Source organism: Ahaetulla prasina, chromosome 16, assembly GCF_028640845.1.
Source record: "Ahaetulla prasina isolate Xishuangbanna chromosome 16, ASM2864084v1, whole genome shotgun sequence".
Taxonomy (NCBI): Eukaryota; Metazoa; Chordata; class Lepidosauria; order Squamata; family Colubridae; genus Ahaetulla; species Ahaetulla prasina.
The window spans coordinates 13,981,054-14,007,203 of record NC_080554.1 but is presented as its reverse complement, the minus strand read 5'-3'; the positions used below and the strand labels follow the sequence as shown (position 1 = coordinate 14,007,203).

General features: G+C 45.4%; 1 protein-coding gene across 5 annotated transcripts in view; it reads left to right on the top strand.

Annotated features, from left to right (window-relative positions):
- ADAMTSL2 (ADAMTS like 2) overlaps window positions 1-26,150 on the top strand; it is an 81,034-nt gene that overhangs the window by 45,766 nt on the left and 9,118 nt on the right. For all 5 annotated transcript variants that reach the window (XM_058159321.1, XM_058159319.1, XM_058159317.1 and 2 more), the window contains exons 11-14: window positions 8,599-8,983; window positions 19,560-19,663; window positions 22,158-22,284; window positions 23,307-23,520. In XM_058159321.1, the coding sequence (XP_058015304.1) occupies window positions 8,599-8,983; window positions 19,560-19,663; window positions 22,158-22,284; window positions 23,307-23,520 (830 nt within the window). The remainder of the gene's footprint in view (window positions 1-8,598; window positions 8,984-19,559; window positions 19,664-22,157; window positions 22,285-23,306; window positions 23,521-26,150) is intronic.

The following is a 26,150-nucleotide window of genomic DNA, read 5'->3' as shown; positions in this document are numbered from 1 at the left end:
GACATTGTAATAGATGATTTTATGAGTTAAACTCAGGTCATGTCGAAGCCGGCGTAGTTCTAAGTTTTGTAAACCCAGGATTTCAAGTCTGGTGGCATGAGGTATTTTGTTTTATTCAGAGGAGTAGAGAACTCTTCTTGTAAAATATTTCTGGATACGCTCAATTGTATTGATGTCAGAAATGTGGTATGGGTTCCAAACAGTCAAGCTGTATTCAAGAATTGGTCTAGCAAATGTTTTATATGCTCTGGTTAGTAGTGTAGTGTTTTTGGAGAAGAAGCTACACAAGATTAAGTTTACAACTTTTAAGGCCTTTTTTGTGATGTAGTTATAGTGGGCTTTGACACTTAGATCATTTGATATGAAAACTCCAAGATCTTTAACAGGGTGGGGGTCATCAGTAAGGTAATGTCCATCAGCTTGTACTTAGTGTTTAGGTTCTTTTTTCTAATATGTAAGACTGAGCATTTGCTGGTTGAGATTTGGAGTTGTCAAGTTTTAGACCATTCAGATACAAAGTCAAGGTCTTTTTGGAGGATAGCTGTATTGTTGGTGGTGTTAAATAGTTTGACAATGTCAGCAAAGAGAACACAATTACTTGTAATATGGTCACAGAGATCATTAATGTATAATATGAAGAGTGTTGGTCCAAGAACGCTGCCTTGGGGAACCCCGCTATTGACAGGAACAGGATTTGATAGAGCATTGCCAATTTTGACCATTTGTTGTCTGTTTGATAGGAAAGCTGTTATCCAATTGTGGAGGGGTCCTGAGATGCCGTAGGATTTTAGTTTTAGGAGAAGTTTATCGTGTACTACTGAGTCGACAGCTTTACAGAAGTCTATGTAGATTGCATCTATTGCTTTGCCCTGACCAAGATTTGTAGTCCATATGTTTTTGCTTCCTTCTCTTCTGTCTGACCTCTTCCTTTGGAACAAAGTGCCCCCTTCAGCTCCTGCCTTCCACTTTCCCCCCTGCTTCTCTCCCATATACTGGGCAGCTCTCTGGAATCCTTGGGCCACATTTATTTATTTATTTATTTATTTATTTATTTATTTATTTGATTTTTATACCGCCCTTCTCCCAAAGGGCGGTTTACAGCCAACATAAAAACAATTTTATAAATAGAATTAAAAAACATTTATAAAATCTTATTCAATTTTGCTACCCCATTTAAAAAACTATAATAGAAAAATAATAAAAACCCCAATTAAAAACAGCAGTGTATTAGGCCAGCCCTGCACGGTAAAACAGAAAGGTCTTGAGTTCAGGCGGAAGGTCCGGAGGTCGGGGAGTAATCGTAACCCCAGAGGAAGCTCATTCCAGAGGGTGGGTGCTCTCACAGAGAAGGCTTTCCCCCTGGGGGCCAAACACCCGACATTTCCCCCTGAGGAGACCCTCCCTGTGTGAGCACACAAGTTGGTGGGAGGCTATCGGTGGCAGCAGGCGGTCCCGTAAATAGCCCGGTCCTATGCCATGGAGCGCTTTAAAGGTGGTAACCAACACCTTGAATTGTACCCGGAAGACCACCGGCAACCAGTGCAGCTTGCGCAGGAGAGGTGTTTTTTTTATTTTTTTATTGAAAGAGTTTTAAAAAAACAAAAACATTTTTCCCCCTTTTTTCCCCCCCCCTCCCCAAACAAAAAAAAACACCCCTCCTCCCCACCCCCGGCTTCCGGGTCAATCACAAGGTAAAGTTATACATAAACCAAACATAGAATAAAATTTTCCCTTCCAATCCAAATAACCACATCCAAAGCTTTTCGTCTCCCAACCCCCTCCCCATTACATAAAATAACTTTCTAATTATTCAAAGGCAATCTGATATTTCTTAATCTGATATCTATTTTGTAGATAATCAATCCATTTTTTCCATTCAATTAAATATCTTTCCTGCGTATTGTCTTTTAAAAACGCTGAGATTTTAGCCATCTCAGCCAAATTAATAACTTTCAATATCCATTCTTCTATTGTAGGTATCTCTTCTTCTTCCAGTATTGTCCAATCAACAGTCTTGCTGCTGTTATTAAGTTCAAAATCAATTTAGTCTCAATCCCTGTACAATCCATTATAATTCCCAAAAGGAAAAATTGTGGCAGGAACTTTATCTTCTTCTTCAGTACATTTTGAATAATCCACCAAATTCTTATCCAAAAGACCTTAATTTTCTTGCAGGTCCACCAAATATGAAAATATGTAGCATCATCACAATCACACCTCCAACATTTCGCTTGGATATTAGGATACATACATGATAATTTTTTGGGATCTAAATGCCATCTATAAAACATCTTATAAAAATTTTCCCTTAAATTCTGTGCTTCTGTAAACTTAACATTTCTAACCCAGATTTTCTCCCATGTTTCCAACATTATTGGTTCCTGAATATTCTGTGCCCATTTTATCATACAATCCTTTACCAAATCCTTTTCCGAATCTATTTCAAGCAACACATTATACAATCTCTTTATATGCTCCTGGGTCTGATTTCTAATTTGCTTTATTAAATTTTCCTCGCTTTGCATTATACCAATTTTTTGATCTTCTTTCCATCTAGCACTTATTTGCCCATATTGAAACCAAGTATAATTCCTCCCTTCTTCATTTAATACCTGTAATGATTTTAATTGCAATCTACCTCCTTCAGCATACAAAAGTTCTTTATATGTAATCATTTCCTGTTTCTGTTCTATATTTATATTCTTTATTGCATGTCTAGGGCTCGCCCATATAGGAATCTTGTAATCTAATTTATAGGAATATTTATTCCAGACCATAAAGAGCACTTCTCAACACATGATTCTTAAAAGCCCTATCCACTTTTTTTCCATAAAATAAGTACGCATGCCATCCATATAACAAGTCATAACCTTCTATATTCAAAATTCTTTCCTCTGTTAAGTTAAACCAGTCACTTATTACTGAAAGGGTTACTGCTTCATAATATAGTTTAAAGTTAGGCATTCTTAAACCACCTCTTTCCCGTGAATCCTGTATTATTTTCATTTTAACCCTCGCCTTTTTACCCTGCCATATAAATTTATTAATCCCACTCTGCCAATCTTCCAAATTTTTATCCTTTTTAATTATAGGTATCATCTGGAACAGAAACAAAAATCTAGGTAACACATTCATTTTAATAGCCGCAATCCTTACCAGATTGATCAGTATGAATTCTTTGTTGTAAAACTAACATTAATCTATTTGCTATTATTTTTACAAAAATCTTATAATCATTATTTAAAAGTGAAATTGGCCTATAGTTACCAGGTTTAGAGCAGTCTTGCTCCTCTTTCGGTATCAGTGAAATAAAAGATGTTTTCCATGACGGGGGTATTCCCACTCCTAATTGTATCTGATTAAATAATTCTTTAAGTGGGCCTAATATTTCATCCTGTGTTTTTTTATAATAAGTTGCTGTAAGACCATCTGTTTTCCCCATTTTTAATTGTTTAATTGCCTCCACTATTTCTCCAGTAGCTATCGGCCGGTTCAGCTCCTCCCTCTGTTCTAATGTTAGAATATTCACCTTATAATCTTTCAAATAATCATAAATGTCCCTATCCAATATTTTGTCTTTTGCATATAGTGCAGTATAAAATTCTGAGAATGCCTTTTTAATTTTATCCTGTTGGTATATCTCTTTACCGTTATATTCTATTTTTTGTATGACACGTGCTTTCTGTTTCTTCCTTAAATTATATGCCAACCATCTCCCAGGTTTATTTGCATTACAAAAGGTATTATGTTTAGCATATTGTATATTCGTTGCCACCTGGTCTGCCATTAACATATTAAATTGACTCTGTAATATTTTTATAGCCTCCTTAAGTTTATGATCTTGTGGGTTTTGAATTAATAACTGTTGCTTCCTTTGAATTTCTTCTTCCAAATATCTACACTGCCTTTGTTTATTATTCCTTTGCCTGTTGTCCAAGTAAATCAATATCCCTCTAATAAACGCTTTGCTCGCTTCCCACACAGTTCCTATAGGTGTCCCTTTGTACATATTAAAATCAAAAAATTCTTTTAACTGTTTCTTACAATAAGTTACATTATCCTCATATCTAAACAGATTTTCATTCAACCTCCATGTTCTACCACCTTTTTTCCCTTGTAATAATTCCATCCATACTGGGCTATGGTCAGTTAAACACCTCGGAAATATCTTCGTTTTCTTCACCCTAGAAAGCAAGTCATTAGAAATTAAAAATAAAATCAATGGTCATAAATCCAGGAAAATTCGCTCTTGAGAGCAAACCCCCTGTCAGACCTGCCACTCTTCCACAATTCTGATAACCTCTTTCACCCAGAGATTATGCTAAGCTCAGTGAACAGTGATTTATTTTCTGTTTCACTGACTTTTACAATCTTCTAACACGGAGTGCTCTGTTAGAGCACCCAGCAGGAGGGTGACGTCACTGGAGCAGGAGAGGTGTTATATGGGAGCCACAAGTAGCTCCCTCTATTACCCGCGCAGCCGCATTCTGGACCAGTTGGAGCCTCCGGGTGCTCTTCAAGGGGAGCCCCATGTAGAGAGCGTTACAGTAGTCCAGGCGGGAAGTGACAAGGGCATGAGTGACCGTGCATAGGGAATCCCGGTCTATGAAGGGACGCAACTGGTGTATCAGATAAAAAGCTCCCCTGGCGACGGCCGTCATATGTTCTTCTAACGACAGCCGAACATCCAGGAGAACGCCCAAGTTGCGAACCCTCTCCATAGGGGCCAATGACTCGGCTTCAACAGTCAGCGATGGAACTAGCTGGCTGTACCGGGATGCCGGCATCCACAGCCACTCAGTCTTGGAGGGATTGAGTTGAAGCCTGTTCCTCCCCATCCAGACCCGCACGGCCTCCAGACACCGGGACATCACTTCAACGGTCTCGCTGGGGTGGTCAGGGGTGGAAATGTACAGCTGAGTATCATCAGCGTACTGATGATATTGCACCCCAAAACCACAGATGATCTCACCCAGCGGCTTCATATAGATGTTAAACAGGAGAGGTGAGAGAACTGACCCCTGTGGCACCCCACACGTGAGGCGCCTCGCGGCCGATCTCTGCTCCCCTGCCAACACCTTCTGCATCCGGTCAGAGAGATAGGAGGAGAACCACCGAAAAACGGTGCCCCCCACTCCCAGTCCCTCCAGCCGTCGCAGCAGGATACCATGGTCGATGGTATCAAAAGCTGCTGAGAGATCTAATAGGACCAGGGCAGAGGAACAACCTCTATCCTGAGCCCTCCAGAGATCATCCACCAATGCGACCAAGGCCATCTCCGTGCTATACCCAGGTCGGAAACCGGACTGGAACGGGTCTAGATAGATAGTTTCATCCAGGTACCTGGGAAGCTGTCATGCCACCACACTCTCGACAACCTTCACCACAAAACGAAGGTTGGAGACAGGATGATAGTTCGATAAAATAGCTGGATCCAGGGAAGGCTTCTTGAGAAGGGGCCTCGCCACCGCCTCTTTCAAGGCAGACGGGAAGACACCCTTCATCAAAGAAGCGTTAACAATTCCCTGTAGCCAGCCTCGTGTAACCTCCTGTGTGGCCAGTACCAACCAGGAGGGACACGGGTCCAGCAAACATGTGGTCACATTCAACCTCCCCAGTATCATGTCCATGTCCTCGGGAGCCACAGAATCAAACTCATCCCAGATAACCTCATCAAGACCAGCCTCCATCATCCCACCTGAATCTACCCCATCAGAGTCCAGCCCATCCCGAATCTGAGCAATTTTATCGTGCAGATATTGACCAAAGTCCTCAGCACGTTCCTGCAAGATGTCCTCCCGCGCTTCCTGATGTAGTAGGGAGCAGGTCACTCTAAACAGAGCGGCTGGGCGGTTATCTGCCGATGCAATAAGAGTGGAAAAATACTCACGTTTTCCACTCTTATCGCCACTAGATAGGTCTGAATATGAGACCTAACTAGTGTCCGATCAGATTCAGAATGACTGGCCCTCCAATCACTCTCTAAGCGTCTTTTCCGGTGCTTCATCTCTCTCAGCTCCTCGGAGTACCAAGGAGCTGGTCGAGATCGGTGCTGGGTCAGAGGCCGCAAAGGCATGACTCGGTCCAGAACCCCCGCCGCCGCCCTTTCCCAGGCAACGACTAGTTCTTCCGCCTCAGGAAGTGGCCCAAACTCCATCAGAAACCTCTCCGGGTCCATCAGGCGCCTGGGACGGAACCAACAAATCAATTCCGTCGGTTCCGTCTCCCTGCGGTGGGGGTTGGCGGTTCTGAAGTCGAGTCGAAGGAGTGAATGATCTGACCATGACAGGGGGTTGATGACTAAATCCTCTAATTCTAGATCATTCAGCCACTGCCCAGAGACAAAAAACAGATCCAGCGTGTTTCCCCCATTGTGAGTGGGACCATTAACTAACTGGGTCAGGTCCAAGGCTGTCATGGAAGCCATGAACTCCCGAGCTGCCGCTGATGACTCACCGACCGACGGCAAGTTGAAATCCCCCATAACCATAAGTCTGGGGGTCTCAACCGCCGTCCCGGCTATCACCTCCAGCAGCTCGGGCAGGGCTGCTGACATGCAGCAAGGAGCCAGGTACGTGACCAGCAAGCCCACCTGCAGCCCCTGACCCCACTTCACAAAGAGAGATTCACATCAGGCTATCTGCGGGACAGTGACCTCCCTCGGTTCCAGACCTTCCTTAATAATAACCGCCACCCCCCCACCCCTACCTTGGGCCCTCGGCTGATGAAATGCATGGAAGCCCGGTGGGCACATTTCAACCAGGGGGAACACCCCCCCTCCATGCCCAACCAGGTCTCCGAAATGCCCAACAGGTCCGCACCCCTCTCCTGTATAAGATCACAAATGAGGGGGGCTTTATTCACCACGGACCTGGCATTACACAACATCAGCCGAAGATTCAGGCTCTGAGGAGTCCAGCTACCTGGGGTATGGGAAGAGTCCGAGGGACCGGAGCGCGCGACCGCTCACAAACAACGAGCACGCACTCCCTGAACATGATATGGGTCCCCACTTCCGCCATATCTGCCCCTCCTAGTTACTGTGCCGATGGAATAACCCTCACAGGGTCGAGCCCCAGCCTCGTCCTTAGCCCCCGAACCTATAACCTCCGTACCGCGAGCTCTTGCAGGGCCCAGCCGAATCTCCGATGGGTTTCCCCCACAACCCATCTTGACCTTCCCCCCCTTTAAAAGCCCATTAAAAGAAGAAGTTAAAAAATTCCTAAGTCTCTTCTCTCGGGATTCCAAAATCCGTCATCGAGGTAGGCCCTCGATAGAGTAGGGGGCCATTTCTGCGAGAGGGGGGAGTCTCGCAGACCAAGAAGAGTCGCTGGCGAGTACATGCATATTCCGGAGAAATGGCAGGCGATCCCCTCCCGTCCAGTCCAGGTGATAAATCTCCGGCTAGGAGCAGATGGAAAAAAGTTAGTCCAAGGTGGGACCTGATGTTAAGGGTCAGCAATGTCCAGCGGCGTCGAAGTAGTCCCGCAAGAGGAAAAAGCGTCGCAGCCGATGCCACCGCTGCCATCGCTGTAGAACGCCGCCGTCATCAAAGACGTCACACCACCCTCGCAGCAGCCATATCTCCACCCAAACCAACCACTCATATCTCCAGGGGGCTCCAGGTGGCCTCCAACAGGCTCCAAGGGGCTCCAAAAAAGGAAACCCCTGTCGACCCCATGGGCGGGGGGGGGGGGGAGAACGAAGGCTGCAGCCCAGATAATAACAGCCCAGATAGTAACAGATGATAATAGCCCCCAGATAACAAGTTCCAGGCGGAGTCCATGGGGGCCCCTGATATCCATAGGGTTCCATAGGACTCCATGGGGCTTCCTAGGACTTCGTAGGGCTCCGGGGACTGCGAGGGGCTCCTCGGGGAGGACATCACCACCACCGCCATCTTGATGACCGCCACCGCCGTCGCTACCGCCAAAAGCCGCCACATAACATTACCTTTCTCTTCTCACACTCAAGTGGCCATTACCGAGGGCCTCCGTAGCTTGTGAGACCCTCCAAAGTCCTTATATATCACCCCATCCCAGAAGAATCTTTGTTGTCTCATTCAGGAAGGGACACAGTATTCTTTGGGGGTGGGGAGGAAAGCTGATCCTTTACCCATTTCATCAATCTCCTTGTGCAATATTTCACAAGCATGTTTTCCATCCTGATGGCTACTATTATATAGCAAACAACAATCACATTCTTGGCTGGGGCAAATTATGGGCCCCTTTTTCAAAGGTGAGAACATGCATGCATTTCCATGAATTTTGGCATGCTTTATTATCCCCCTTAGAACAATCCAGAGTTTAAATGAAAACATTTCTGCTGTTTGTGTTGTTCCCATACTGTGCAAGAAACAGAGCCCTCTGTTGTTAAATTTTCTTCCAAATCTGGGTGAGTCACATTGAAGTAACTGGGTCAAATTGGGCCATGTCCACAACTCCAGATTCTCTGGGCCAAGTAACTCTAGATTATCAAGGGTTTATATATATATATATATATATATCAATTGACATTTTCCATTAATTTTTTGAATTTGGCCAATTGTTCACTTCAGTTACCTTTGATTTCCCACCTCCCCTTGCCTTTTCATTCCAGAATCAAACACAACTAAAACCAATTATAAGGCGGAAGGAAATAATGGAAGCGAACTGGACTCCCTTCTCCCTTCCCAAGAGTTTCTTTCAGAAAATGCAATCATCCACAGCTTTGGGGATAAGATATCAGATTCGAAAGAATCCATCTGGAACAAGACCCTGAACAGTATTTTTAATCCTGTGAACCCCATCAACACCTTTGGGCCTGAAATAGACCATCTTTATGTTGACTATGATGACAGTGATGAGCTGCTGGCTTATGATGCTAATGGCACTTTTATGGAGTTGGCCCACGAGGAAGGCAGCAACACATCTTCAGAGATCCAGCTTTCCAATGCTACTATTTCTTCTGCCGGTGCCCAGGGGAACAGAACCCAGAAGACAAGGTAAGGACTTGGGAAGTGAAATTTTGCTCTGATGTTGCTTCTAATGCATTTCAAGATGAAGGCCTGTACAGTAAGTTGGACGGACACTGTTATTTCAACCAAAAAAGGTCAGCTGCCTTCCAAAATAACCATGTGTAAAAGGAGGAAGTTGTTGCCCATTTGCCTCAATAGAAACTCACTCTTCTAAGTGAAGACCTTTTCTGTCCTCAGAACATCCTTCCCTCCAGAGAGGCAGAAGTCATGGTATGTGAGAATGGCCTTGAAGGAAGGAAGAAGGAGGAAACGATCAGACAAGCAAGGCAGGAGCCCCAAGTGGTCTAATGATCAGAGAAAGAAGCACACACACACACACACACACAACTGATGGACTTGCATGATTCTAAATATAGCTTTACAAAAAGTAGAATTGTCTCATCTGGTCGTGTTCCTGGTCTATCTTACCTGGGAGGTTTGACCTAGGACAGACTTGTTTCCCTTCTATTTTAATACGTACGGAGTATGTACTCCTTTTCTCCTGGAAGACGGGAAAGGACCACGAGACCTCAAAAGTTCTAAACATGGTGATCTGGCAGGAAGAGCTATTGGGCTGATGCTTGCTGAGCCCCGCACAAAAATCTTTGAACTTTACGTAATTTCTCTTCTACCCTGCCTTCATTTCGTTTTATTTCTCCTTTTCTTTTTCCTCCCCTTCTTGGAGCGCTAACCCTTCCCTCTTCTTTCCTGTTCTGTTCCCACAAGGAAGGAGATGTACGTAGGTTTGAGTGTGTGCAATTTGTGTATGAAATGATAACCTATATGTGTAGATATTGTTGGGAAATTAAATTTACATATGGAATGCCTTAATTTTATAGGCAGTTAATTTGGTCTAAGGCAGAATTGGCAACCATTGGTTAACAAGTTTGGAAAACTGAATGTTGCACAGGATTCTTACATTTTGTTTTTCCCTTTCTTTGTTTGAAGAAGACCATCTTAAATTTAGGATCGACTTCCTTTTGGTAATTATGGTAATTTTGAAAGTAAATGAAAAATGCAAGAAAATAACCAAGCTCAGAGAGCACTAAGGACCCCTTTATTGAAAAAATGTATTACAATCAGGTTCTTTAATATCAAAACTTTCTTCGAATAAAGAGAAAGAAAGATACACTGCTATTACGATCTTTCTGGTTTTATGCTGGAACAGAACCTAGAGAAAAGAGAGCAGGTGGGTTCTTTTGAGTGGGGGTTCTGGAGTCATTTGGAATTGAAGCTCTTTCAGTCCCAGATAACCTGAGCCTGAACCAGAATCTGGGTTTTGCATCCTGACTCCTTCAGAAGATGGACACGTTCCTAAGGCATTTGGAGTATTAAGGGGAAGACTTGCTCTGCAAACCCCAACAGCAAGGCTGGCAGGGATTAATCGTAGATGAGACTTAGCTAGGCCAGGCGAATTTCCAAGTCCAGCAGTCCAAAGTCAAGCCAAAGATTTACATGCCAAATCAAAGGAGAGACAAGGTCATAGTAAATCAACAAGCTGGCGTAAATAACTGGATCCCAAGTGCCTCAATTCACAAGCCAGATGCTGGAATTGCTTCTTCGTAAGACACCCTTGTTTCCAGAACAACTTTCTCTCTGCTGAATATGCACAGCTGTAGTCAATCTTTGCTCAGCATCTCACTGCTTGCTCACAAATTGCGCACTTTGGTGAGGTGCAGAGATCCCTGGAGGAATTGCTGGGCTGAGAGGCAAGTGGGCGCCTGGGGCAGCCTGCACTGCAACCGAGACAGACCCTGAGGGCACAGAACACAAAAAATAGACAGAATAATCCAAACGTGGCACAAAATGTGGCTACACGGATGCTGGTTTGAAATTGGGAGATGATTATCAGTAATTTTTCAACCCAACCCAGAATGCAGCTCTTGACTTTGAAAGGGCTGCTGTCATTCATTCCAAGTTCACATCTGCCTTCTTGAGTCCTCCTGTCGTCTTCTTCAGAAATTGAGAAAGGAGGGGAGCCTTTTGTGGCTCAGTGTATCACGGAGCTCAGCCACTGGCGGTCTCTGGTGCAGGAACATGGCCTCCTCTGGCTTGTGTGCAGCTGTCCTATGACCTCAGCAGCAAATTAAATGGTCTGCTTTATACCACCGCTCTGTAACCCAAACCACAGAGGGTGTGGTGTCTTCAGTGACCTCCTTATGCCAGATCGAATTCAGACATACATTATAAGACTAGTGTCTTCATTCCTAAAACTTGCTTAGCTTGGTTACTTTTGTTTTGTTGGTTTTGTTGGTGGTGTAACATATTCTGTGAACTCACATAGACCTTGCATTAGTTCGTGATTCAGTGCCTGCCCCATAGTCACCCAGTAGGCTTTCATGCCTAAAGGACATGAAACATGAAACTCCTACATCGAAGACGCTCATCTGTTTGCCTATCTAACAATCTAGAAACAAATCTCTTTTTTAACTCAAATAGCAATAGCAATAGCCCTTAGACTTATATACTGCTTTACAGTGCTTTACAGCTCCCTCTAAGCAGTTTACAGAGTCAGCCTCTTGCCCCCAACAATCTGGCTCCTCATTTTACCCACCTTGGAAGGATGGAAGGCAGAGTCAACCTTGAGCCTGGTGAGACTCGAACTGCCAAACTGCAGCTCGCAGTCAGCTGAAGTAGCCTGCAGTGCTGCACTCTAACCACTGTGCCACCGCGGCTCTTAAATACTTTACAACTAATGTAATTATTTGAGAAATATCGCATAAGACTGAGCATTGTGAATTATTTGTGGGAGGCTGCTACTTGAGGGGGTTCTCTGGTTTTTGTTTTTTTTTAGAGTGGGCACTCAGAGCAATAAATTGAGCATATCCCCTCTGCTCAATTGTGTAGATAGATGATCCTGCAAGCCGTACAAGGGATCAGAAATTTAAAAACCACCTTGAATAGAGACCGGATCCCTGATGGCAGCCAATGTAACCCCCACAAAAATAGATTTCAAGTCTTCGGTCTTATTCTGATATAGCCGCTCCTGCCCAGCCTGATCTCTTAGGGAAGTAAAATTCTCAATGCCCTTTGAAGTGAAAAGGCATTTTTACTAAGGAATGCTGATTGCAGGAGAGTCAAGCGGAATCTAAAATTCTTGTGCACCAATGCAGAACTAAAACCCCTGGCTTTCCCTCCCCCCACCCCGTCCATCCGTGTGTAGCCAATTCACCATCACGGTGATGTTATGGGAAACTTGGAGGTGTTTGGGCTGGTGAATTTCCACAGTCAGGGCAAACGGCCTTGAAGATGCCAGTGCTCCAGCATGAGCGGCTCTGTTCTTCCTCAGCTGTCAATTCTCCCCTCCCAATTTCCTTCCCTAAGGGTGCCCAGCAAAGTGCCCATTTGTTCCCCACTCCTTCTGCCTTGGCGCCAGCAAGTTGCCAAACCGAAGCTGATGGTTTGGAAAGGCTTCCTCCCCTTGACAGGGATGCTAGTCCTGCAAAAGGCGTGCATAAGAGCACAAAAGTGCCTACCGTTCCTGTCCTATTGTTCCCTTCATTATAGTATTATATGCATACTTTTACTTATACTTTTACTTACATATACTTTTTTCTCTCATGATGGGTTCTTGTTTATATTGATGATTGTATATACTGTTGTGACAAAATGAAATTAAAAAATAAATAAATAAATGGAAAGACACAACATGAAAGAGAAACAAGGTAGAAATACAGTTAGAGTAGGGTACTATTTCAGTTTATTGGGATACTGGTTATGGAACTGTTTGAGAAGCTTGGCTGCTTTCATGTGTTTAAGGTCCATCCATTCAGTTTCTGAAGGAGGGAAGTCCTTCCATGCTACCAAATACTGAAGTTTTCCTCGGTTTCTATGAGAGTCTAAAATGTTCTTCATTTCAAAATGTTGTCCCCCTCGATCATGAAGGGTTCAGGTGGTGGTGATGGCCGGATTGGGCGTAGCAGGGATTGAGTTTCTGGTTTCAGAAGGCTACAGTGGAAAACTGGGTGAATGAGCCTAAGGGCCTTCGGCAGTTTGAGTTCAACTGTGACCGGACTGAGGATTCTCTTGATGGGGAAAGGGGCCAACGTACTTGATGCCCAGTTTTTTAGAAGGCTGCCTGGATTGTAGGTATTTGGTTGACCGATAGACCCATCTCTTATTTTAAAGTCTTTGGGCTTTGTTCGTTTTTTGTCTGCCTGTTCTTTATAAACCTCTCTTGCTTCCTGCAATGATTTCCTGACAATAGGCCATGTGTCTCGTAGCTGGGCAACCCAATCCCTGAAGGACATGATGTGGGAGGTGGTCAGGGCAGCTCAGGCATGGGTGCAAAGTCTTGTCCTGTGGCCATTTTTGAAAGGGGTGAATCCAGTGCTGCTATAATAATACTGAGTTATTATAGGCCACCTCAGCAAACGGCAAGAGGTCTGTTGAATTGTCCTGTTGGTAATTTATGTAGCAACTCAGGTACTGTTCTAGCGCCCCATTTCTAGTATGTTCGCACGATCCATTTATTTGAGGATGATGACTGGAACTGAGCCCTTGGGATGTCCCAAGAAGCTTTGAAAATTCCTGGCAAAATTTGGAGGTAAATTGCACTCCGCAGTCAGAAATTATTCGATAGAGTGCCCTGTAGTCTATAAATGTGGTGAATGAACAGATTAGCTAAGGTGCAAGAAGACAGGATTTTTTGGCTGGGCACAAAATGCGCTTCTTTGGAGAACAAATCAGTAATCGCCCAAATTACAGTGTTTCCAGAACTTTCTGAGAACTCCACTATAAAGTTCATAGAAATTTCCTTCCAAGGGGCATTGGGCTCCGCCACAGGCTTTCCTTGCTGCTGTTTGGCCAAAGCACAAACCGGGCAGATAGCCACCTAACTTTGACTGTCTTTTTAAAGTGACGGCCACCAGAATTGGCACTTAATCAGGTGTAGCACTTTTACAAAGCCAAAATATTTTTGAGTCATGGCTTTTCTCCAGAACCAGTAATCTTTGGCTTGCTTTCTTTGCCCCTACCAAACCAAACCTCCTTGCATTGTGCATTACTTCTTTTGGTCCTGGAACCTCTAATGCCATTTTTAGGGTGTTCGCTATGCCTTCTCCTACCTGGCTTCTGCTTTTGCCTGCGCTCGGGTGATGACCAGAACTGTGAGCTGACAAGATGGAATAACTGGTCTCACTATTTCCTGTTTGGAGCTGCTGTATTGGAGCATCCTGGAAAGGGCATCAACTAAAAAATTCCCACCACCACTCCAGGAGGTAGCAGAGGGTGAAATTAAACCAATTAACGTACTGAGCCTACCAGACTTGCTTGGGTGAAAGCTGCCGGGACGTTTTTAGGGCTTCTAGATTCTTGTGATCAGTCCACACCTAACAGAGGCCTTGCTCCCTTCCAGGAAGTGCCTCCACATTAAGAGCACCCAGTACACTACATAAGCCTCCTTCTCCTCTGTTCAGTATCAGTTAGCTTCATGGAGATGTATGCACACAGCTGCTGGCTGTTCTTTTGAGAAGGACTGCCCCACCACCATACCGCTGGGGTCTGCCTGAATGATAAATGGGGCATTACAGTCTGGGTGTTTTAGCACAGACTTGGCAGCAAACAATGTTCAAGTTTTTTGAAATCTGCCTTATTGTCCACTTCAGGGGGACTTGATTTGGGTTTCCCCTCCCCTTCGTCTTTAGTAGATTGGTGATGGGGAGGGTGATCTAGGTGAATGACAGGATCAATTGGCAAATCCCAAAAAGTTTGCAGTTGCCTTTTGGTATGGGACAGGCCCACTCCAGCACCACCTTAACTTTCTTGGGGTCCAACTTTATCCCCTCATGGGAAATGCGGTAACCCAAATAGTCAATTTTGCTCTGCTGGAACGCGCACTTTGAAAGTATAGCAGCTCTACGTTTTTTGAGTACCACTCTAAACTAGTATCACATGCTCTGCCATAGTTTCCATATAGCTCAATATGTCATTCAGATAGACCAACATGCCCTTGTACAGGTGTTCATGCAGCACCTTGTTTATCAGATACAAGAAAACCATGGGGGGCCCTTGTACCTAAAAGGGGAGGACCCTGAATTGAAAACACCCTAAGGGGCAATTAAATAGCAATAGCAATAACCCTTAGACTTGTACACCGCTTCACAGTGCTTTACAGCCCTTTCTAAGCAGTTTACAGAATCAGCTTATTGCCCCCAACAATCTGGGTCCTCATTTTACTGATCTCGGAAGAACGGAAGGCCAAGTCAACCTTGAGCCTGGTGAGGTTTGAACTGCCAAATTGCAGGCAGCCAGCATGCAGCAGAAGTAGCTTGCAGTATTGCACTCTAACCACTGCGCCACCACAGCTCTTAAAAGCAGTTTTCCACTGTTTGTCAGATACCTTATGACTCCTAGTTTATCTTGCCAAGTCCAAATATGACACAAGAATGTGGTTTTGATGGAGGTAATAATATAGGAGATAATATAGCCCAACCTACTAAAAACATAACTGTAAAAGACAGTCTAGAAATAAAAATTAAAATAAGCCAAAAAAAAAACCTGGTAAGAGAACACTGTAGATGACGGAGGGTCCCTGGAACTAATGGGGTCAAACAACCAAACCTTGCAGATATTCAATCTATGGATAGCAATTCTGGGTTCTCCATCTCCACAGACACTTGGTGAGGATGACTTGACTGTTGACTTTTGCAGAGGATTAAGCTGGATGATCCTTGTGGCCCAGCTCAACAATTCCAGGCACTCGCAGTTGCCAGGAAAAACTGTCAAGAGCAGCATGTCTAACACTGGACTGACTTCTCTCCAAGAGTTTTGTGCAGGCTGTCATTACTGCCTTCCCTCTCCCACCACATCTTTTCTGTCCAGCCTTGCACTGACATGTCTTCTTTTTTTGTTCTTTTTCCTTGTTGCTTTTCTTGAATGAGCCTCTGGCATTGCCTGTCACCCTTTTCTCACTGGTCCTGAAAGACTTTCTCCCCTCAGTTGCTGATGCTCCAGGAAGCAAGTGCCAATAGTCAGGTATCTGAAGAAGGTGAATGCAGAGAAGAGGAGAGACTCCTGACAATAATCCTGCCCTGGGCCCTGAAGGGCTTCGGGTAGCAACCAGCATCTTAATTGCACCCAGAAGCCCACTGGAAGCAGCATAGCTCATGTGAGTTGTATCCACAACTGTCCACACCGTTTTGGACCAGCTGGGGTTCCAAGTTGGTCTTCGAGGAAGCACATTGCAGGAATCCATTTGGGGGAGAGGGGTGACCAAGACTTGAGTCACCCTGAGTAAGTCCTCCCAATTCAGGAAAGGCTGTAAGAACCCCTACCAGTATTGTAGGCAAACTGCCCAGTGCCATGAGTTCGATCCTGACGGACTCAGGGTTAACTCGGCCTTCCATCCTTCCGAGGTCTGTAAAATGAGAAGCCAGACTGTTGGGGGCAATAGGCTGACATTTCTAAACTGCTCAGAGACTGGCGAAAAACACTGTGGAGCAGTATATAACTCTAAGTGCTCCTGCTAAAGGTTGCGATTGATGCACAACAAGAGCCCTCCTGCCCACCACTCTCACCTGTTCTTTGAACAGGAGTCATGAGTCCAGGAGGACCCCCAAGCTCTGACTGGATCAAGAATGAATCGAGAACTCTAGATCTATAGGGCCTTAAAACCCAAAGCCACTTGGTCTTGCTAGGGTTGGGTCCTCCTCTAGGCACCAAGAAAGGATCTCAATAGCATCACTTGGTTGGCCAGGAATACAGATGCCTAACTGGTCATCTCCAGCATACGGACAGTACTTAAGCTTGTGCTGGCGGATGAGCTCACCCAGTGGTTTAACTCTGCAGATAACTAATGAAATTTTGGGGGGGGGGGGGAATGTCCCCTTCTAGGAATTACTCTACATTGTGCAAGGATGTGTTTGTTTCACTGGTCTTTCAGTAGCTAAAATTTGATTGTTTTACCATTGATCAGGTTGCAGACTGGAAAAGCTGACTGTATAATCCTAATTGCGCTTTTAGTTCATCAAATGGAGCTTGCCAGGGTTTATGCTCAGGCAGTTTTTAGTTTGAAGATTTTGGGGGAATCTTCTGGAATGTTTTTGACTCAGATATGAAAAACCTCAGGCAGAATAATTGTGTCCATGTTTACCCTGATGTAGATCTCAGGGTTCCATATGACTTACTCCCAGTGGTGGGATTCAACTAGTTCGCACCACTTTGGGAGAACCGGTTGTTAACTTTCTGAGCAGTTTGGCAAACTGGTTGTTGGAAGAAATCATTAGGGCAGAGAAACGGTTGTTAAATTACTTGAATCCCACCACTGCTTACTCCCAGGCAGATACGCATGGGATTACAACCGAGCTATTTAAGCCTAAAAAGCAAGACTGAAAGGAGGAATCCAACACGGTTGCAACTTTTAAAGTGGCTGGGGGAGGGAATTGGGGGGGAGTGTAAGAAAGGACCCTTCAGTCCCATTGTGGAAGGGAAAGGGATTATTCCAGAGCTTCTGCTGTCAAGAAATGTGAGCAGCCCTGATTTGCCAAATCAGAGACACTCCATCCTGGGCCCATTTTCAAGCAGCGAAGCAGTTCTGCGGGTATCTGTGAGCAACGGTTGTGGAAAAGGTCCAGGGCCTCTTGCCCTGACAAGGACCCTTGGACTCCAGACCCTTGATGACCCACTCATCAGCCGGGGTGGCGGTGGTGGACAATCTGGCACACATGTTATACACACACACACATCCAAAAAATCTACATCATCACAAAACATCACAGTTTGTGCTGTCTGTCTACATACGGTATTATTTTTCTTAAAACAAAGAATACGAAGCAGAACTATAACGCACAGAGACCTACAAGCACACAGGTGGACATGCACACTCTTTTGCAGATTGTATAACATTCTGCATATTGTGTATATTTTCTTAATACCCTTGTCTTACTCCTGCAAATATACATCTATGTATATTTACTGTGGCTTTGCTAGTCAAAAGGAAGGCTTGGGTTTCTTCAGATTATTCCAGTTTGCTTCCTGTCCTTTAGAACCCTTGCGTATCATCACTCAGATAGCGGCCGGCACTGGCCTTTCAACCAGATGTTTGCATCCCTTTGGAGCAGAACTTTCAGAGGAGGGAGGAACAGGGTTGCAGGAGGAGCATCTGGTCCATTCCACTAGAAAGTACCAACAAGTTCACCACTGGCTGGAGTTACACTTGTAAAGTGAGGGTGTTGTGCCTGTATCCACACTGTTAAGCAACAGTGACTGATAGACCGTTTGTAGCTCAAGGTTGACGTGAAGGCTCCTTGGGGCTCTCCCAGCTTGCTTGTTTTCTTGCAGACGTTTCATGACCCTGACTAGGCAACATCATCAGTGCAAGACAGAGAGCACCAAAGACCCCTCACTGATAGAATGCTACAGCAACCTGACCAGAAATTGACGACCTTCTCCAAAGGCGAAAGAGACCATTGGAAGAGAAGCCCCACTGGTGTTTAGTCAGCTAGACGCTTAGCCCTCCCCACATCTCGGGTATTCTGCCAGTGAAGTGAGAGGGGCCTTAAACGAAGGAAAGGGGAAGGAGGTACACCCTGAAGGCACCAGGGCTGTTGCATTGGTCTTGTCTTCTGGTGCATTCCTCCACCTCCTCCTCCTCCTTCTCATCTTCTCCTTTCATTCCTCCTCCTCCTCCTCCTCCTCCTCCTACTACTACTACTACTACTACTACTACTACTTCTACTACCTCTCCTGGAGCCTTTAAGCAGAACTTCCCATGACAGGCAAGTCATTTCATGACATGAAGCCACTTGGTGTAATGACCAATTTTTATTCAGGGACTGGACAGAATTGAATTCACCATAAGATGAGCACTTTTCTCAGCTGAAAGTTCTTTCTCAGAAATGGTTGAATGGTTAGAAAAGACCCTCCTCCAGCTCTCAGCAATATACCTTCTGGGAGGTGGTCTCCACTTTGGGACATACAGCCCCATCTGAGACGGGGACTCCTCCCTCTGCTCTGTTCAGAACTTCAGAAGTTGTGGGTGCTCCATCACTGGAAGTTGTCAAGAAGAGCCTGGACAGCCATCTGCCTGAATTGATAGAAGGTCTCTTGCTTGTGCAGGGGATTGGACTAGATGACCTCCAGAGTTCCTTCCAGCTCTGTTATTCTGTTATTTCTAATGATAAGAGAGCTGGCCTGGACCAAGAGGATTACACCCATCCAACTGGAAGGGAGCAAGTATTATTAAGGGGATAGACCATAAAGGAGTCATTATGTGAAGTGGCATCACAGCATGAAATCAGCTGTTTTAGGCATCTAATAGACAAAGCAGCTTACAGGTGTGTGTGTGTGTGTGTGTGTATAAATGGAACTGTTTCTGCTTGTGGGTATTTTTATCCCATTCTCTCTATTTCTAGACAGTGGAAGCTCTGCCAATAACCGGGCTGGGGATTCTGCTTGGGGAACAGGACAGGTATGTTTTATTACAAGCAAACAATGCAAAACACTATTTTTTAAAGCACAACCATATGAAAATATATTTCCAAAATGCAAACTTTGGGACCCAAACCTTTTTCTCTCTAAAATTGGCTGTGCCAGAAAAACTTCATTGGGGCTTTTTGATCTTTAGGAACCGGCTGAAGCTCTTCCGGAAGGGCCAGAATATGAGCCCAGCCGACATGTACCGGTGGAAGCTCTCCTCCCATGAGCCCTGCAGTTCCACTTGCACCACAGGTGAGCAGCTCCCCAAAGAGCTTGCAGGGGGAATGCTCGGCCGGTCTGCTTGGGAAGAGAAGCAGGCCCGGCTAGCCTTTCCCCACCAAGGGGCCCGCAGTCCATCCTGCGGCTTTAGTTACGCAGGCTTTCAAGGAGAGCCAATACGCCATGGCAGAATCCAAGCATGGAAGCAGCCACTTCTGCACAGGACAAAGGCAGGGAAAAGCTCTTGTAGTCCTATTGCCCAAGGAGGGATGCGCTCATATCTCCACACATACCCAAAAAGCAAAGATGTGGCTGAGAACCTAACCAAGATAATAAAACCCACTTACTATTACCCCTTTCTACTGTATGTAGAGACAAATGACACGAAGAAGGACTTGAAAACAATATTGAGTGATTATCAGCAGCTAGGCAAGAAAATCAAAGACATAGGGGCACAAGTGGTTTTTTTTATCTGTACTGCCAACAAAAGGTCAACATCCGGTAAGAGAACAAAGGATTCTAGAAGTTAGCCACTGGCTAAATTTTAGGGTTGCTGTTGCCAAAAAAACCTTCAGATGCCTGGACCATGATCTGTACTACCTCCATGATGGGCTTTTGGCAAGGGATGGGCTATACCTCACAAAGACTGGGAAGAATGTTTTTGGAATATGACTGGGTCAACATATCAGGAGGGCTTTAAACTAAAATTGAGGGGGGAGGATCTCCAGGAGCTAATTCCAAGCAAAACCCTCTAAAATGAGGAAAGGGGGGAAGGAAGACAAACTCAAATACCAAATAGGAGACATAGGAAGCATACCCAAAGTCAGGCATAAAAGACCCAAGTGCTTATATACAATCGTGTTTTTCTACTAAAAGCCTTATGCAGACCAGTGACCCAGAATAGTCTGCATGCTGGAAATGGATCCAACACAACCACTTGATCAGAAGTAATTCACTATACAACTATACAAGGTGCAGTACTTGAGTCATGCGTAGAGGCAATATTTTCTCAGGTTTCAGCAGCTTGAAAGTTTTTAACCAACTCTCTTAAGAGATGTTAGATTTACATTGTTTTCAGACAGAATGGAGGACTGTGAATTTCTGCAGACCAGTAATGGTGAATAAATTTGCTCGGAATACAAACTCAACCTCAGAATTGTTATCAATGAAGAATTCCTGTTTCCTGTCCTTAAGAACAGCCCACCTGAGTCAGACTGAGACCCAGCCTGTTGTCCGGGAACTACCAGATGTCTCAGGAGCAGGAAGCAAGGCCCTCTCTTTCTGACTTTTCTTTCCCTGCAACCGCGATTTAAAAGCACACAGACTTTGCATTTCCTGCGTCAGTTGAAGAGAGTACCTCTTTCTCCTTCTGTCTTGGCCACTTTTTACAGAGGCACTATTGAGAGTGTTTTAACAAATTGCATCCCTATTTGGTTTGGTGGTAGCAATGCCTCAGATAGTCCATACAGAGAGTGGTAAGGACAGTGGAGAAGATTATAGGAAGCCTGCTTCCAGTTGGAGATAAGCAGATGGAGACAAACGCCAGGAATTTCCATAAGTGCTGGACAGAATATATGCTCATTATTTCAGTCATTTTGTAACATGCTCATTTTTAATGAATGAATTCCTGGGTCATTTCTTGAAAAGATTCTCTGTAAGGAAAAGGCATTTAGAGTTGATCAGTACTATTATTCACTCTTCAATCATGTTAGGTTATCTTTTTAAAGAATTGCCGGAGGTGGAGTGAATTGAATATAATAATAATAGATTTTATTGTTGGAGTTTTTGGTTTAAAATACCGATGCGATTTTCCTTTCTCTTATTTTCTTGGATGAAATTGCCAAAAGTATCAAAAAAAGGTGGTCTTGTCCCCCAAAATTCCCATAACAGATATTAAAGGAAAAATGTTTCCTCGTTGCACAGGCCATGCCTCTAAATTTCCCCAGATCTTTCCTATGTCTTCTATGCTCCCCATCCCAGGAAGATTTCTTGTGAATGCCTGGACAAATGATGTGGGGGAGAGGGGATCTTCAAGTCGCTTTTGGACCCTGACAACTGGCTGGACCGGTCCTGCTGGCATGGTTTTCAGGGGTGGTTTGCCAGTTCCTGCTTCTACCTGGGGCAGAGGTGAGGGGCTGGCCCAAGGTCCCCCCAGTGCCCAAGGTGGGTCTCCCGGTTTGTAGCTTGATGCCCTAACCACTAGGCAGACTGGCTGTCTTGAAAAGCAATATTTCGCCCCGCCCCGCCCCGCCCCGCCCCCCTCATGTGAACAAATGAACACTCTCTTTCCCACTATCTCGTCTTGGTGAATGAGCTCAGATTCCATCTCTGCTTTGCAGGGATTAGAGGGGCCGAGTGTAATTCATGCAAGGCGATAAAACGAGACAGGAGGTGCCTCGACTTTTACCGATGTTATGGTTCAGAAGGCATAGTGGTGATGGGGGGGGGGGAGGCTTCTGGATTACATCTGTGCAGACCAACAGTCGTGGCAGTGAAGGACTGATTACTTTGACGTTTCTGAATGCAGGAGTGATGTCCACCTATGCCATGTGCATCCGCTACGATGGCACGGAGGTGGAGGACCCTTTCTGTGATGCAGCCACGCGGCCTGAGCCCATCCATGAGTTCTGTGCGGGGAGAGAATGCCAACCCAGGTTTGTCTTCTTCGCTGCTTGGGGAACCAAAGCCCAGAGGGGCAGCTGGGCAGCTTTCATGCCCAGGAGTGAGTCCTCTTTCTCTGCTTAGAATATTGCCAGGGTGAACAGTAAGAGGACTGCTGCAGTGCCAGGCTTTGTGCCTCTCGCCCTCGTGAGCATCCAGAGATGGGCCACTGGCAGGAACGGTGGATGAGGGCAGAAGCTTTTTATGGGGATCTCTTGGCAATAGAGGCAGGTCTCAGGGAGGAGACACAGCCAGGTTGGGAGCTAGGATAGAATTTCCTGCATGAAGGCAAGAGATTCTCCCTCTGGAGGGTCAGTGGAGGCTCCGGGGTTGGACAGCTGCAGCACAACCATGACACGGAGGGAGGGAGATTGGTTGATTATCACAATCCCTGACTGCAAAGCAAAGGTAATTAGAAAAATAAAATGCCATCCCAACCGTTCTTCATATATCTCCAGGCCTTTACTTATCTAAGCTGCTCTTTGCACTTTTTCCAAAGTCTTTTTTTGTGACCAAAACCGTCTTTGGTCATTCTTGGCTTTCTTGACCAGATTTGGGCTATCTGTTGATATTCACACAGTTATATGTCCCACATCCCATTGTTTGTATTTATCCTTTTTGGCTTTCAGTTTATCAGAGAGATCTTTGTGCAACCATGCTGGTTTCTTCTTGGATTTCCCGTTTTTCTTTTTCAGTGGTATTGTGCTGGATTGGGCACTGAGGGGGTTTGTGATTGGAGTCTGGTCAAAAGGCAGCTTTGGCAACTCATAACCAAATCTGTGCACTTTGCAGCAGAAGTAGGCAAATCTGAATGCCGCCAGCATGCTTTAAAGGCCCTACGTGTGTTTTAAAAACAGCTTTTGATCTAAATGTCGTTTTGAGCCAACCTCACTTAAATGGGCCAAAATACCGCCATTCCTTTTGGGAGATGAAGAATAGCAAAACCAAAGCTGGTCAGCCCTGAAGAGCCCGGGCTGGCTGTCCTCATCCTGAAACACCACCTTATGATGGACAGGTGGGAGACCAGCAGCTGGAGCGAGTGTTCCAGGACCTGCGGAGAAGGCCACCAGTTCCGGATTGTCCGTTGCTGGAAGATGCTCTCACCTGGCCTGGACAGCTCCGTCTACAGCAACCTGTGCGAATCGGCGGACATCGCTCGGCCAGAAGAGAGGAAAGTCTGCAAGAACCCAGCTTGTGGGCCACAGTGGGAAATGTCTGAGTGGTCTGAGGTAAATTCTGGCCAAGGGGTCTCTGTGCTTTGATCCCAGCAAGCCCTGTGGATCACCTAGCCGTGGGGGCAAGCCTTGTGGGCAGGGGTGGCGTCTACATTTTTTTACTACCGGTTCTGTGGGCGTGGCTTATTTTGTGGGTGTGGCTTGATGGTCATATGATGGTGGGCGTGACTTGGTCATGTGACTGGGTAGGCGTGGTTTGGTGGTCATGTGACTGGGTGGGCGTAGCTGGGTAATCATGTGACTGGGTGGGTGTGGCCAACTTGATGTCACTCACGTCAAAGGTTGATGTCACTGACGTCAATTTCCCTGTCTATTTATTTACTACTACTGAACATCCAAAATATACTATTAAATCCTATGTATATATGCCATATGTGTAACTACATATCACATAGTACAGCGTGTATGGGCACACAAAAAGATACATTATCTACTATATATATATTGTATGTACACGCAGACACACACCCCTCTTCTAAAACTAAAACACATTCAACCTCACTTACTACATTTGGAAAAACACACCCAGAGTCCACTTTCTGCCACACATTTCACTATAACTTCTGTACATTTAGAACATTACACACACCTTCAGATGTTCTTCCCTAACTTGCACATAGAGATCATGGATTGAGTAAAATATGGTGAAACTCACTTAACAACACTCTTGCTTAGCAACAAAATTTTGGACTCAATTCTGGTCATAAGACAAGGACTATCTCTGCCTCCCTCTGCATGGCAGCCTTGTCCTAGTAAACTCCTTCTCCTTTCTGGCAATTTTCCTCTCTGTTAGAGGCACCAAAATAATCCAGACAATAGAAGGTTTTCTGCTGGAGCAGGGGGTTGGACTAGATGCCCTCTAAGGTCCCTTCCAGCCCCAGATTGCTGTCCTGTTTCAAAGCGTCTTCTGAAGCCAGGGTTTGTGGTCCTTCCTTCCTCTTCTCTCTCTCTCTTTTCTCTCACTCCCTTCCTCTTTCTTTCTTTCTTCCTTCCTTCCTTCCTTCCTTCCTTCCTTCCTTCCCCTTTTTCTTTCTTTCCCTCTTTCTTTCTCCCTCTCTTTCTCTCTCTCTTTCTCTCTCTCTCTCTCTCTCCCTCCTTCCTTCCCTCTCTCTCCCCCTTTCTTTCTTTCTTTCTCCCTCCCTCTTTCTCTTTCTCACCCTCCATCCTTTCTATATTTATTTCTCTCTCTTCCTCCCTCCTCTTTCTCTTCTTTCTCTTCCACACTCTCTCTCCTCCTTCCTTCTCTCTCTCCTCCTTTCTCTTCTCACCTCCTCCTTTCTTTCTTTCTCTCTCTTCCTCTTCCTCCCTTTCTTTCTTTCTCTTTCTCTCTCCCTTCTTTCTCTCTCCCTCCTCCTTCCTTCCCTCTCTCTCTCTTCTTTCTCTCCTCCCTCCCTCCCTCCCTCCTTTCTTTCTTCCTGCCTTCCTTCCCCTTTTCTTTCTTTCTTTCTTTCTCTCCCTTTCTCTCTCTCTCTCTCTCCCTCCTTCCTTCCCTCTCTCCCTCCCTCTTTCTCTTTCTCACCCTCCCTCCTTTCTTTCTTTCTCTCTCTTCCTCTCTTCCTCCCTTTCTCTCTTTCTTTCTTTCTCTCTCTCCCTTCCTTCTTTCTCTCTCCCTCCCTCCTTCCTTCCCCCTCTCTCTCTCCCTCTTTCTTTCTCTCCCTCCCTCCCTCCCTTCTTTCTTTCTTCCTGCCTTCCTTCCTTCCTTCCCCTTTTTCTTTCTTTCCCTCTTTCTTTCTCCCTCTCTTTCTCTCTCTCTCTCTCTCTCCCTCCTTCCTTCCCTCTCTCCCTCCCTCTTTCTCTTTCTCACCCTCCATCCTTTCTTTCTTTCTCTCTCTTCCTCCCTCCCTCTTTCTCTTTCTCTCTCTCTCTCTCTCCCTCCTTCCTTCCCTCTCTCCCTCCCTCCCTTTCTTTCTCACCTTCCCTCCTTTCTTTCTTTCTCTCTCTTCCTCCCTCCCTCTTTCTCTCTTTCTTTCTCTCTCTCTCCTTCCTTCTCTCTCCCTCCCTCCTTCCTTCCCCCTCTCTCTCTCCCTCTTTCTTTCTCTCCCTCCCTCCCTCCCTCCCTCCTTTCTTTCTTCCTGCCTTCCTTCCTTCCCCTTTTTCTTTCTTTCCCTCTTTCTTTCTCCCTCTCTTTCTCTCTCTCTCTCTCCTTCCTTCCTCTCTCCCTCCCTCTTTCTCTTTCTCACCCTCCATCCTTTCTATATTTATTTCTCTCTCTTCCTCCCTCCCTCTTTCTCTTTCTTTCTCTTCCACTCTCTCCCTCCCTCTTTCTCTTTCTCACCCTCCCTCCTTTCTTTCTCTCTCTTCCTCCCTCCTTCTTTCTCTCTCTCTTTCTCTCTCCCTCCTTCTTTCCCTCTCTCTCTCCCTCTTTCTTTCCCTCTCTCTCTCTCTCCCTCTTTCTTTCTTTCTTTCTTTCTTTCTTTCTCTTTCTTTCTTTCTTTCTTTCTCTTGCTCCCTCCCTCCCTCTTTCTTTCTCTCCCTCCCTCTTTCTCTCTTTCTTTCTCTCTCTCTCTCTTTCTCCCTCCCTCTCTCCGTGCAGAAGGAGCGAATCTTGGCCATGGCAAGCCGAAAGCCTGCAGTCCTTTGGCACATCAGGACTTGGGGTAAGCAGTAGCTTCCCCAACCTGGCG